Source organism: Dioscorea cayenensis, chromosome 15, assembly GCF_009730915.1.
Source record: "Dioscorea cayenensis subsp. rotundata cultivar TDr96_F1 chromosome 15, TDr96_F1_v2_PseudoChromosome.rev07_lg8_w22 25.fasta, whole genome shotgun sequence".
NCBI classification, from domain to species: Eukaryota; Viridiplantae; Streptophyta; class Magnoliopsida; order Dioscoreales; family Dioscoreaceae; genus Dioscorea; species Dioscorea cayenensis.
In genome coordinates this window covers 3,074,186-3,087,590 of record NC_052485.1, presented here as the reverse complement: position 1 = coordinate 3,087,590, position 13,405 = coordinate 3,074,186, and the positions used below count along the sequence as shown (strand labels likewise).

General features: G+C 37.2%; 2 protein-coding genes across 6 annotated transcripts; one reads left to right on the top strand and one right to left on the bottom strand.

The window, feature by feature from the left end:
* The first annotated feature begins 3,730 nt into the window (after positions 1 to 3,730).
* On the top strand, positions 3,731 to 6,383 carry LOC120277062 (pentatricopeptide repeat-containing protein ELI1, chloroplastic-like). Of its 5 annotated transcripts, none has more exons than XR_005541445.1 (3): positions 3,731 to 4,854; positions 4,922 to 6,000; positions 6,294 to 6,383. XR_005541445.1 is itself a non-coding variant. In XM_039283810.1 (2 exons), exons 1-2 carry the CDS (start codon positions 3,772 to 3,774, stop codon positions 4,950 to 4,952), a joined length of 1,092 nt encoding a protein of 363 aa, XP_039139744.1. In that variant the 5' UTR covers positions 3,731 to 3,771; the 3' UTR covers positions 4,953 to 5,024. The 5 variants fall into 5 exon arrangements, 1 of the variants encoding a protein (XP_039139744.1); XR_005541444.1 differs by having other exon boundaries at positions 3,731 to 5,772; positions 5,892 to 6,000; XR_005541442.1 differs by having other exon boundaries at positions 3,731 to 6,000.
* Positions 6,023 to 11,513, bottom strand: LOC120277061 (LRR receptor-like serine/threonine-protein kinase GSO1). Its single transcript, XM_039283809.1, is given in 3 exon segments — positions 6,023 to 7,451; positions 7,453 to 7,604; positions 7,692 to 11,513. Coding segments are annotated over 3 exon segments (3,768 nt in total). The 5' UTR covers positions 11,101 to 11,513; the 3' UTR covers positions 6,023 to 7,244.
* Positions 11,514 to 13,405: the final 1,892 nt, after the last annotated feature.

Below are 13,405 nucleotides of genomic sequence, written 5' to 3'. Positions count from 1 at the left end.
TCAATAACAAAGTTTCGATACCAATAAGGTATATGAAAGCATATTTGACATTTGCCCACAACAAAAGTGCATTGCAACATCAAAAAAATCACATTGATGACAATACACCAATAGGGTATAATTATCACTAATGCTATAATACATGCCAAAACATTCAATTCTAGAAAGAATATTAACCAACTTCACACAATTTTGTAAGATGACAATTACAGATAATAATAATAAAACAATAGTGCATCACAAGCATGAACACAACCTTGTACGAGACTATATATTTTGCAATTTTAACACTAGGAGTTTACACACAAACATGTGGGAGACATTATGGAAATTTGGAACTAAATTTGTAGATTATTCAGAGGTTGTGATGATTTTCCCTATTATTGTTTAAAATTTTAGATTTGATCAAACATATCTATAAATCTAAATCCCATTTCAAGGCTTTGCAAACAATATATGACTAACATCATTAACATAACAACCGATCTAAGCCTCATTAATTGCTACCAACACCATTTGCAATAGTAAAGTAGATAGCAAGATTGTCAACAAGCTAAGTTAGAGCTAAGTGGGATGACATAGAGATGAGGCTAATATTCACAATTGGTCCTTTATGGCACCAATATCGATCGCTTCTCTCTCCAAGAAATAGCTCTTACTCTACAAGAGCATCGCTTGTCTTTTAAAGAGTAGATCATCTAACATTCACACTTGCTCAGATTGCATTAGAGGGTGATAAGGGCATCATCATAAGAGAATTGAGAGATCAACATAGGCCATGTAGATCCTACTAAAGAGGTTATTGCTAATATGCCCCTAAATATATATATATATATATATATACAAATATATATTTGTTGCTTCCATTCAACAGAGAGCATATATGCCAAACCAACACGTTGCTATTTTATATGCTCTTACATTTACCTCAATGATCTTAAGGTTATTGCTAGAAAAGCATAAGCTAAGTTTTAGTAGGATATGTCATTTCAGACTCTAGATTCCATGCAACTTGAATTTGAATTTTCATTCATTTACTAAAGGAAGCAAAGAAAGACACCCAATATGATCACAAACATTGTGAGATAATATTAAGTGGAACTAACTTGTGTGATCCAACAACATAATGACCTCATGACAAATGCTTCCAAAATTCTTTTGTTTTTTAGTTCTTTGGTATAATGAATCAATAGGAATAAGAAATTTTCTTTGGGTTGAATATAGACTCATTCTAAACCAATATTTTTCTATCCAAGTGCTTGATAAATCAACCACTTCACCATTGTGATTGAAGATGTAAAATAACATCAAGTACCTTTCTATTTAAAAAGTACCACACTATATAAGAGATCATATTAGTCTCTAGATTCATTAAGTTACTTTGTTCACAAAGATACTGATTTGGATAAAATATCAATTTAAGCAACTTCTATAAATCATCCAATATGCAGGCCAAGATCAACAAATCTTTCCATCAAATCATATATGAGCACAAATAAACATGGCTTGCCAAAAAAATTACATCTAGTGGGATTTACAAAATATTTATATGATCTCCTAGATTTAAATTTTTTACCTAAAAAATAAAATTAAATCAAATTCGAATGAGAAAAAAAAAAAGTCAACTCTAATTTAATCGGAAAACAATGGCACGCAACTAAAACCATATCTATGATCTAAAATTCTTTAATATCAATAAATAAATCTAAACATTTTGGTTTTTAATTAATTAATTAATTATCCCAAATTGGGTGATTGGATTGGGAGATGCAAAGGATTAGGGTGCATTAAGGCTAGGCAAACCAAAGGGTGACTATGTCTTTTTATTTGAAATCAAGCCATAAAAAATAAGAATAAAGTTACAACCAAAATACAAACAATGATGAACAATCCAGAAAAGGGCTATTTGTATTTAATGTCATCGATTTCAATGAGAATAGATGATGTATTCATACGATTAAACACAAAATAAATAAAAGCCCTAGTTTTCATCAATTTGGTTGTTTCAAATTTAAAGACAATCATATGTTATTCGTAACTAGGGTTTTCTTTTATTCAATTGAACATTAATTTAAATAACAAAAAAAAATCATATTATCAGTTCTTATATGTAATCTATCTGGCTCTGGTAGCAATAGTTGAAATTGATAAAGTATATTACCGAGGATCATAAACATAGACACATATTATAGAATGATTTTAGATAACATAAATTTTTGTGAAATGGCATACTTGGCACCGACGAAGCATCCATAATTTATATTCCTGAATAGAGAGCTAATTACTCTCTTTCTATCTCGCCAAAAACAAAACTTTCTGTCTATGGGGAACTGAAGAGATGCGCGAATAGATAGCAGAGAGCAAGAATCTCTCCATGGCTATATATAGATAGTCCAACCCATCATCTCCTATCTATATTAAGACCCAAAATATAGCCATAGTCAAATTAGAAAATTAGGAAATTAGGACATTAGTTTAAATAGGATATGCATTATATTTTAAAATAATGTCCATAATTAATATTATACTAATAATCTTAATATAATTCAAAATAATTAATAATGCATATTTATAAATTATATAACAAGTTTTGCCAGGATCATCTTTCTCCATGTGGCTAGGACAATTGTATTGTATGCATATTATCTTCTTTTTCTTAATAAAAAAATAGATTTTTTTTTTTTTTTGAATTTTGTCTCTTCATGAATTCCATTGTTGAAACTTTCCTTTCTTGAATTTGCTAATTTACTCCTAATTACTAAACCAAGTTTTCTTCATTCTTTGATATGCACTAATTGTTGAGGTTGAGTATATAGTATGATCTAGACCCTTGTTTACACACTGTTATTTTTTGGTTTATTTAAGAATAATGAAACTATTAATTTGTTCTATATTTGTGTTAGCCTTCAATGTTTATATATTACATTAGAAGAAAACTTAAGGAGACGGCTCCTCTTGACAATTTAATTTGTTTATTTTAAATTTATCTAGAGGTGATTATTACGGGTGTATATGCATGCTTTACCGTAATATGCATACAACCTTCCATCTTTATTAGAAAAATATAGCAATATGAGACTTTGTATTGCCATAAAGTTTCCTATGGTTATTTCATGTTTATTGCTTAATAGATTTCTTTTTCAAGAAAAAAAATGAAAAAAAAAATTTAGTTTATCTATATATAAAAAAAAGCTTGAGTTGTAAGGGTCGTATAACTTAGATTTTTTTTAAAAAAATCATATTATATATATTATAAATTTGCATATAAAGCCCATTAATGAGTATAAGCATGAGTGCGATGAAAAAACATATTTTATCCTGTAAAGTTCGACATTGTATCGTTCTACCTAAAATCAGCGGTAAATGATTTTAGAAGTATTTGGTCACATATGTAAGATTTCAACACCCTAGAATGCATGTCTAATGTTTTATGTTGAGGATCTTGATAATTAATTATTTTTTTATCGATTTTATCTTATGTTAGTAAAATATCCGACTCACCAATATACGATGAAACTTTGTAAAAGAATTAATAAAAAAATTCATTACCTTTTACACCCATATTGGAGAAATGCCAATATTTTGAACATATGTGAACAGGTGACAACAAAACTTTTATTGTTTATATATATATATATATAGGCATAATAAATTTTTATTTATTTATCTATAATTCTATATATTTCTTTCCAATTAATTATGAAATAAATCATTAAATATGAAAATTTGGTCAAGACTTGAGATATCCGCTTTCGCGCGAAAACGGTAAGAATGAAAGCGGGCACTCCCGACCACGCTCTAAACCTCTACAAAACCCTGGCACAACGTGCCGGCGCCGGTGCCGGTGCCGGCCATCCCCAGCACCACTCCTCCTTCGGCACCCACGCAGCCGTCTTCGCCATCAAATCCTGCTCCTCTTCTCCCCAAAGCCCCATCCTCATTCACCACCTCCACTCCCACCTCCTCAAAACCAACCTCTTCTCTGACATCTACGTCGCCACCGCCCTCCTCCACGCCTACTCCCTCTCTTCCCTTCCCAATGCCCGCCTCCTGTTCGACGAAATGCCCCACAGAAACGTCGTCACGTCAAACACCATGATCACTTGCTTGGCGCGGCACGATGACCTCTCCGCCGCGCGGTCGCTGTTCAACAGCATGCCGGAAAGAGACATCGCGTCTTGGTCCGCCATTATCGGTGGGTACATGGCTAGAAGTTGTCGAACTCAGGGGCTTGCTCTCTTCCGTGATATGATGGCGCTTGGGCAGGTAATCCCCGACCAGCTCATTCTTGTGACTGTTCTCTCTGGTTGTGCCAGCACGGGGTCATTCACTTTGCTTGGAAAATCCATCCATGGTTACTGTGTGAAGCATGATTTGGAGATCAATGTTCAGCTGGGGACTTCTCTTATTGACATGTATATGAAATGTGGATGCTTGATGAGTGCTTTCAAGGTTTTTGAGAGAATGCCTGAGAGAAATGTCATGCATTGGACTGCTATGATTTGTGGGCTGGCTTTGCATGGGCATGGGGATGATGCCCTTGCCTTCTTTAGAGAGATGAGACTGGCTGGAGTAAGGCCCAATGAGATCACATTCACTGGGGTTTTGAATGCTTGTTGTCATGCTGGTTTGGTAGAAGAAGGGCAGAAGTATTTTGATAGTATGGTTGAGGAGTTTGGGTTTGAGCCTGGGATTCATCATTATGGATGCATGGTTGAGTTGTTTGCGAAGGTCGGGAGGTTGGAGGATGCTTATGGTGTCATTCAAAGTATGAAAGTTGAGCCGAATATTGTTGTTTGGACTTCGCTTTTGGCAGCTTGCAAGAAGCATGGGAAGTTTGAGGTTGCAGAGAAGGTGATCGACAAGGTTTTAGTAGTTGTCGATCCGGATGAGGATGGAGGTATTTATACATTGATATCAGATTTGTATGCTATGGTTGGCAGGTGGAGTGATGCGGAGCGAGTAAGAATGCTGATGGATGAGAATAATGTGAAGAAGAATAGGGGTTCTAGTTTCATTTAGTTCAAAAGACACGGGGATGCCAGTTGGTATGCACAGGTTTATCTTCTTGACTTAAGAGAAACAATACCCAGGTAGAATTCACAAACTATCGGCAAGTGATGTTTTTTGGAGAATTTGCTTGCTTGATGGAATTGATTATTGAATTCTTAAATAATCATATTGTTTTTGGTGGTATAATGATATTTCATTTCTGTCCGTCCCTTAGCTATTGTATCATTAGCAAGCATGAACAACGGACTCCTCAGAGGAGATATCCTAGTTTCAAGGCATGACTGGTCTCCATGGTTATTGAAGTCAATTGTTCACAATGATATCCAGACCCAAGACATTGACCCAGAACACCTTCATGTCAGGATTAAAGCATTGATGTCAAGCTATGGCTTTTTCGATACAAAAATGAAAAAACTGAAAACATCTGTTAACATGTTTGTATCTCTGCGACAGAACTTAAAGTTGTTTCAGGAACCGAGCAGATGTTATCATTAGAATGAACTATTGCTTGTGTGGTGTTAGTTTTCCAGAACACGTGTTACAGGACAGAGCTGAATGAATGAATGCACATGATCTCATGAAACAATTTTGTGGTTGAAAATTAGTTTCTTCATTTAATTTATGGAATTATAAAGAATCATCACTCTTTGTAACTATGCTTACCATGCTAAAAGCAACTGACTCATAACTTTGAATTCTGTTGCATTTGATTCTTGCTGAAGAGCAGAGGACTTTACCTGAATCAATTATGTCTAGCAGGTTGTTTTTGCAGGTCACTTAAGTCATCTATGAACAGACAACACACAATTGCATGTCTGGTAATACATCTCCATTATCACTTTTGAACAATATTATGACACTTTGGCAGCTCCTTTCAGGGTCAAAGAGGAAGCCCCCACCTCGTCCGCCCTCCTGGAAACCAACTGCTCAGCCATTCCCTTAAACCAATGAAAAGAGAAAATTTTCTGTGACACCGGCTCAAATAAAGTAAGCTCATCATCAATGACTATTTGCTTTGCTTTCTGAGATTCTCTCTGTGCTTGTCATCACGTTACAACTTCATTTTCATCTCTCTTAATAACCCCACAGCTCTTTGCTTCGAAACTCCTTAGTCATTCATGGGCATTAACATCTCAATTGCTATTGTGTGGTGTCTGTAATATACTTATTGTATGGCTAGTGATGATCTCAGTTGTAGGACCTTGTTCTCTTCTTGTTACTTAACCATTCTCCTGTTCTTTTTTCTTCTTTTTCTAATTCCTTACGTCAATGGAGAGAAGCAAGACAAACAAGTCACACTAGACCAAAGACCGGTCAATGAGGCTGATCAGATGAACTCACCAAACAACGACAGCATAGGAGTTGCACATGCTAGCAAGCATGGTTTAGTTGGTGAACACAGTGGTCACCTTCATGGTTCATTGAAAGAAGATGAACAATTCAATAGTAGCAAACATGAAGTCCCTAGTGGTCCTAACCCAGTCTCCAATAGGTAAGTGTCACACAACCACCTCTCCAATAGCCTTCTATGTATGAACTTCTCTTTTATATATCTCTATATCTGTTTGATACTTTTTGTGTTTCCACTTGCTCATCCAATATGAAATGAGACTTTTGTTGGCTAGAGCCATGTTTTTTTCTTTTTAATTGTTAAAGAGTTTTGGTGTTGAAGAAGATGATGATGTGTAACGTTGATCATCTGTTTTTGATGTGCAAGTACTGGGTTTTGAAAGGAAAAGTGGGCATCATAATTGAGGCATGGACTCAGGTGCTCTGGGCTTTTTTACTCGGATGTGAGACTTCATGCCGGTGTTAAAAGAAGAGCGAACAATATATGCTTGGTTTTGTGTGAAAGTTGCATTAATGGGGCCAAAGAGCAGAGGCAATGGCATCATCTAAAGCAGTTGGGAGAAGGATTCACTCTCGGTCTCATTCATATTATACTTTTTTTCCTTAAACATCACTGGTTTTATTGTTTGTGTGTTTTCTATCTTTGTTCTTGATTTGACTCATATTGATATTAACTTTCTCGCGTCTATAAAAGTTCGAGTTATTTCATCTCTTATCTTTGTTGCAAGAATGGAAAAGAAAAGAAGACATTAACCTGACAGTTATGGGCGTATTATTGTCCCAACTTAAACTGAAGCAGCATAGAACTTCATAGAAAACTCAAAACACATGGATTCACAATCAGAGGATCACTGCTGATGTCCTAAAACATAGATATACATTTATAGTTCAATCTTCTTTCCAGAAACTACTGCTTGTGTGCTTGCAGCAATGCGCCTGAGAAGATCAGACACTTGCCGGGAGCTTGGCCTTTCTGCAGGAGCAGTCCTGGTGCAACGCAAAGCAACATCCAGCACTTCAAACATTGATGATTCTTCAAATGGTGCAAGAGGCCTCAGCGCAGAATCAAGCAATTCCTCCCTCGCCCGGTGATCCTAATCGCAGCTGCACCCACCTGACCATGTCCATGTCTCCATCAAAGCTCCGGTTTGTCGGCATTAGACCGCTCACCAGCTCCATCAGCACAATGCCCAAGCTATACACATCACTCTTCTCAGTTGCTTTCAGCGAGAATGCATACTCTGCAAGCATTGCAACACACAGAGGTTAGTTTCTGATGCATTCTTAAAGTACTAATGAATTTGAATTATGTTGAATCTGATACATACCTGGTGCAATGTATCCATAAGAGCCTGCAAACCAAGATTTAGATTCAGTATAGCCTGCAGAGTTCTCCGACACATATTTCGCGAGTCCAAAGTCTCCAAGGTGGGCCTCCATATCGCCATCAAGTAATACATTGCTCGTCTTGATGTCTCTGTGGGTGATCCTCGGGACACAGTCATGGTGTAAATACTCTACTCCTTTAGCAAGGCCAATGGCTATTTTCATCCTTGCCTCCCAATTTAGCTCCTTCTTCTTGTAACCAACTTGTGGATTATGCAGCCAATCCCAGACACTTCCGTTCTCCATGTACTCATAGACGAGCAGATATGTACCTGCACTGGCACCATTGTTACTGCCACTCAAGAATCCCAGAAGCTTGACCAAATGCCGGTGTCTTATCCTGCCAAGAGTCTTGATCTCCCTAGCAAAGCATTTGTCAAGTAAGAAGGCATTGCTATCTTTGTTGAGGAATTTCTTCACTGCCACTGTCTCGCCAGTTGACAATTCAACTCTGTATACTGTGCCGGCACCACCTGAACCAATGATAAACTCATCACTTAGGTAGTTTGTTGATTCCATTATGGCTTCCCATCTGAATTCTCGTTTCATTGAACCTTTCAGCAGCAATTGCCGATGAGTAAGTGATGAACTAGATGAATAACCACAATTAACTTGCTTCGTTCCAGGTATCCGCCTTCGCAGTATAATGATAGCAACAATCAACAGAGCAAATATGATCGTTGTTGCGGCTGATACAACAGCTATGGAAGCAGCATTGAGGCCCGCTTGTTGGGGGCTTGAGTTGTGGGTTGAACATGGTTGTAGGGGATTGCCGCAAAGAGCAGCATTTGCTTCAAACGATCGCAACGGCCACCGGTCAAACGCCTGGTCCAGTTCTCCCTGCAGTCTGTTGTAAGAGAGATCAAGCTTCACCAAACTGCTCATTTCTCCAATTTGGCGGGGAACTTCACCTGTTAATGAATTATGAGAGAGGTCAAGCTCTTCAAGCTTTGAAAGAGATTGGAGAAACAGAGGAATTTCTCCAGTTAGGTGATTGTAGCTGAGGTCTAATGTGCTCTGTAGTTCCTGCAACTGACCAAGCTCAGAGGGGATGTTACCAGTGAATGAATTGTGAGACAGATGGAGATCATAAAGCTTGGTTAGTCTCCCAATGGAGGCAGGTATTGATCCTGAGAACTCATTGCCAGCAAGGTTGAGGACATTTACAGAAACAAGCTCACCAATTTGAGCAGGTACTGTGCCATTGAGCTGATTACCATCAAGACAAAGCTTCAAGAGATTACTACAATTGAAGAGTTCAACAGGAAGAAGGCCAGAGAATCCATTGTTTGATAGCTTGAGCTCTCCCAACTGAGACAAGCTCCCTAGCCATGCAGGAACAGATCCTGAGAACTTATTGTCATTCAGATCAAGATGTGTCAGCTTACTGCATGATGCTAGCTCCTCAGGTATTTCTCCTGCAAGTGAATTGCTAGATAGGTCCAGAATGGAGAGTTCTGAAATGCTCCCAAGAGTCGATGGGATTTCACCTATCAACCTGTTCTTTCCTAGTCGAATTCTTTCGAGCATCTGCGAGTTTCCCAGCTGAGGAGGAACATCAAAGTTGAATGAATTGTTAGTAACATCAAATGAAAGCAAAGAGATTGAGCCGCAGAGAGGAAGAAGGCTGCCATTCAATCTATTGTTGGACAAGTTCACTCTGGTAATGTTCTTGCAGCCAAACACTTCATCAGGAATGCTTCCATGGAGTGAGTTGTTGTAGAGCATGAGCTGCTGGAGCGATTCCAATTGCCCAAAACTCGCCGGAATCCTACCAGATAGCTGGTTATCGGCCAAGTCTAGTATCATGAGCTGCCGGCAATTGCCTAATGACACTGGAATCTCACCGGAGAAACCATTTCCCCTGAGGTGCAAGAAGTTTAAATTCTCAAGCATGCCAAAAGAGCTCGGAATGCTGCCGGTCAACTGGTTACCGAAGAAATCTATCATTTGCAAGCTCGAACAGTTACCGATCATCTTCGGTATCTCACCGGACAACTGATTTTCATACAAGTATAGAATCTCAAGCTTCTGCAGCATGCCTAATTCTTCAGGGATTCTTCCTCTGAGTTCATTGTGATACAATGTGAGTGTTTGAAGGTTGCTGAGATCGCCTAGACTCCTGGGAATGGTGCCGGAGAAACTGTTGTTGTTGAGAAGGAGATCAGTGAGGTTCAAGAGCTCACCGAGCTCTGATGGAATCAAACCACTGAGGCTGTTATTGGCCAAGTCCAACTGCTTCAGATATTGACATGACACCAAACTCACAGGAATTTCTCCAGTGAAGTTGTTGGTAGAAAGAAGCAAGTGCTCCAACTTTGAAGAGGTCTGGCAGAGCTTCTCCGGCAATGGCCCGGAAAGCTGGTTTCCAGACAAGACCAAGAACACCAACTCACTTAACTCACTGAGTTCTTCTGGAACAGAACCTGTGAGCTGGTTCCCAGATAAATCAAGATTCTGAAGACTTACAAGTCTCCCAAAAGACTTTGGAATTGTACCCTGAAGCTTGTTGGCCATAAAGTTGAGGTAAACGAGTTGATTTAGCTTTCCGAGTTGACTCGGTATCTCACCTTCCAATGAGTTGTTTCCCAAGTTGAGTGTTTGCAAGTTGGCCAAGCTTCCAAGCTCCGCAGGGATGTCACCGGAGATGTTGTTGTTCGATAAAGCAAGCACAACAAGCTCACTGCAGTCACTGATCTCCGTCGGTATCATTCCCTGCAGCTGGTTTTGCTGAAGAACCAACCTCTGAAGCAGAGAAAGCCTTCCGAGTTGACTCGGAATAGAACCAGTGAGATTACAAGAAGCCAAACCAAGCACTGTGAGATTGAGAAGATGACCAAAAGAGTCAGGAATGGGTCCAGTGATACCCGAGTTGTCACCGAGTCGAAGAACTCGGAGACTCGGGAGATACCCAAGACCTGCTGGTATTGTTCCAGAAAGACCATTGGAATAAAGAAGAAGAACAGTGAGTGAAGTCAAGTTGGAAAGAGACTCCGGAATAGAACCAGTGAGACTGTTTGAAGAGAGGTCAAGCACTTGCAAGCCAGTGAGCAAACCGAGTGACGGTGAGACACCACCTTCCAGTGACGCCGACGAGAGGTTAACGCCGGCGACCACGTCACCATCACAAGTTATGCCAGTCCATGAACAGTAATCAGTGTTGTTAGAGCTCCAGCTCTCCAGCACATTCAAAGGATCATGAGTGAATGAAGCTTTCAATTGTAAGAGAATTGGCAAAGAGTTTGAAGAAGCTGAAACAGTGAGAAGAGAAGCAACCATTGTTACAAAGAAGACAAAGCTTGCCATGTTGCTGTTTGTTTGCATGCATGCATGCATTGCGTTGCATTGCATGGGAGATAGTGAGGGTTTTTGAAGAATGTGAAGCTTTAAAGTGGCATTAAATGAAGCTACTGCTCTTCTCTCTTTGCAGGGAGAGATTGAGTCAGTAAGATATGGTGATGGTTATGGTTATGGTTTATGAATGAAGATAATAGTAAGTAGTTGGCAGGGTGGGTTAAAGCTTGAAAGAGGGCGGTTGAGTTTCTATGTATGCATGAACAGTGAATTATTATTGATGTGTTTGAGTTGACCAAGATGATCATGATGTCATTGGGACCTGATCACATTCTTTGATCCAATTAGTTTTTAAGGTGTTAAGTTTCAAGTGTGTGTTTTTTATGACCATTTAGTTCATTGTAGACATTTTGTGTCATTTACGAGGATGAACTCTTGTACCAATACATGCATAGCGTAATTTAGCCGCATCAAAGGGAGTAAAAGATATGTCCTTTTGTTGAACTGAAAAAAATATATAATTAAGAAGGAAGGATGGAAATCAAAATTTATAATTTAAAGCATATGTATATAAAATGTATTATTTCTAATGGAAACTGATACGCTGAAGGACGTGATTGGGTTAAGCCACCAAACACTTATGTCCTCTTGTGCCATTTCTAAACAAGTGGGGAAGGTTTCTCACAATGAAGCACCAACTCAATTAAGAGGAACATCAAGGTAAACATATTATATATAATTGAATAATTATTATTTGATTATTAGTGTAGTTAGCGCTGTTGTCATTTCTATGTGTGTACGAAACGAAAAGCTAACCTCCTCTTAATGTGGTTTGGATAAGTAGCTTTAATGGGATGAGGTGGTCATTAGTCTAATGGTTTTTTTGGCACCCTTTTTTCTTTAGGGTTAACCACCCCTCTTTCTCTTATTCCTTCTCTTGGTTTGACCAATGATTAATTAAGCTAATTAACTTGAGTTTCATGCATGGATGGTTTTCCTTGTCTTTGCTTAATTTCTTTTGAAAGAGTGGTCAACTTTGATAGTATGCATTAATCAACAATAAAATGATCTCTAATTGGAAGAAAAATTAATTGTTAGAGAATAGAATGATAGATGTGATTGGTAAGTATATTCATGAAAATATGAAACAAAAATCAATAAACACAACAAAAACTCAATTATCTATCTCCAACCATCACTCTTTGATATAATTATAAATGATTTAGATATCATCAAATACATCTAATATGGTATTAGAGGTAGTATATCATGCATGACTATACAAAATAATTATTTCACATGCACCGCTTGCACCGCTTGGCTAGCAAAAATTCTAGCAAACATAAAGGACTGAATAATTATCTCATATTATTTTATTATCCAATTATACTCTCATATTTATAATTGATCATTCGTCCTGCCAACTTGTTAGATAGAACCCATCTGAACTTTGGGTGGAATTATAAATGGTTGAGACTAATAATAATGCAAGTGATGTGATCATTTCACCATTCAAATGGGCAAAAAAAAATATAATATTTATATATTTTATTATTTTGTATTTTTATATATTAGTCCTGGCATTGCTATCTTCCACAAGGGCAGACAATGAAGTGGAGAAACTTTGAACCCGTGAATGGGAATGAATCAAATAAAAGCTCTTAAAACTATATTTTACTTATTTTATTTTATTTTAAAAAAGAAAGAAAAACAGTAGTCAATGACGTTGGAGACCTGGATCCTGTGGTCAATTGTAAAAGTTGACTCTTTTGTAAAAGGGACAAATTAAGACAAGTCATCCTCTTATTATCTTGTAATTTGAATACTTATTATTCAAGTAGCTGGAAGGATGATAATATAGTCACTTGTTACAAAAACATGTGTGATTTGGAGCATAGTGGCCTCATAAATCTAGTTAATTATTCATGTTTTGATTCTCTTAATTTTATGATAAAGAATGGTAGACATGACCCTTGGATATATAAATATATGTACACATTTAGATAATAGAATCCCATGGTTGAGAAGTATGCGATATCCAATTTGCAATTTCTATTCAAACTATATTTTGAATGAATTAAAAAATAGATTTATTATTTATCTATGTAAGATTAATGTTGAGCAAGGGCTTTTTTTTTTTTTGGAAAAAAACCATAATTATATTTTTAAAAAAGTAGGTAGAAATATATATATATATATATATATATATATATATATATATATATATATATATCAATCTTAACCACTAGTGATGATTAATAAGATGTGGGATTACAAGAAGAAAATACTAAAAACATGAATGAAACATTGATATCTCTCAAATGATAAGTGATATAGATTGCCTGGTCAATATAGACATTAA

Bases quoted from the DNA above. Each gene is read 5' to 3' on its own strand.
- LOC120277062 (XM_039283810.1), top strand. From the start codon at position 3,772: ATGAAAGCGGGCACTCCCGACCACGCTCTAAACCTCTACAAAACCCTG.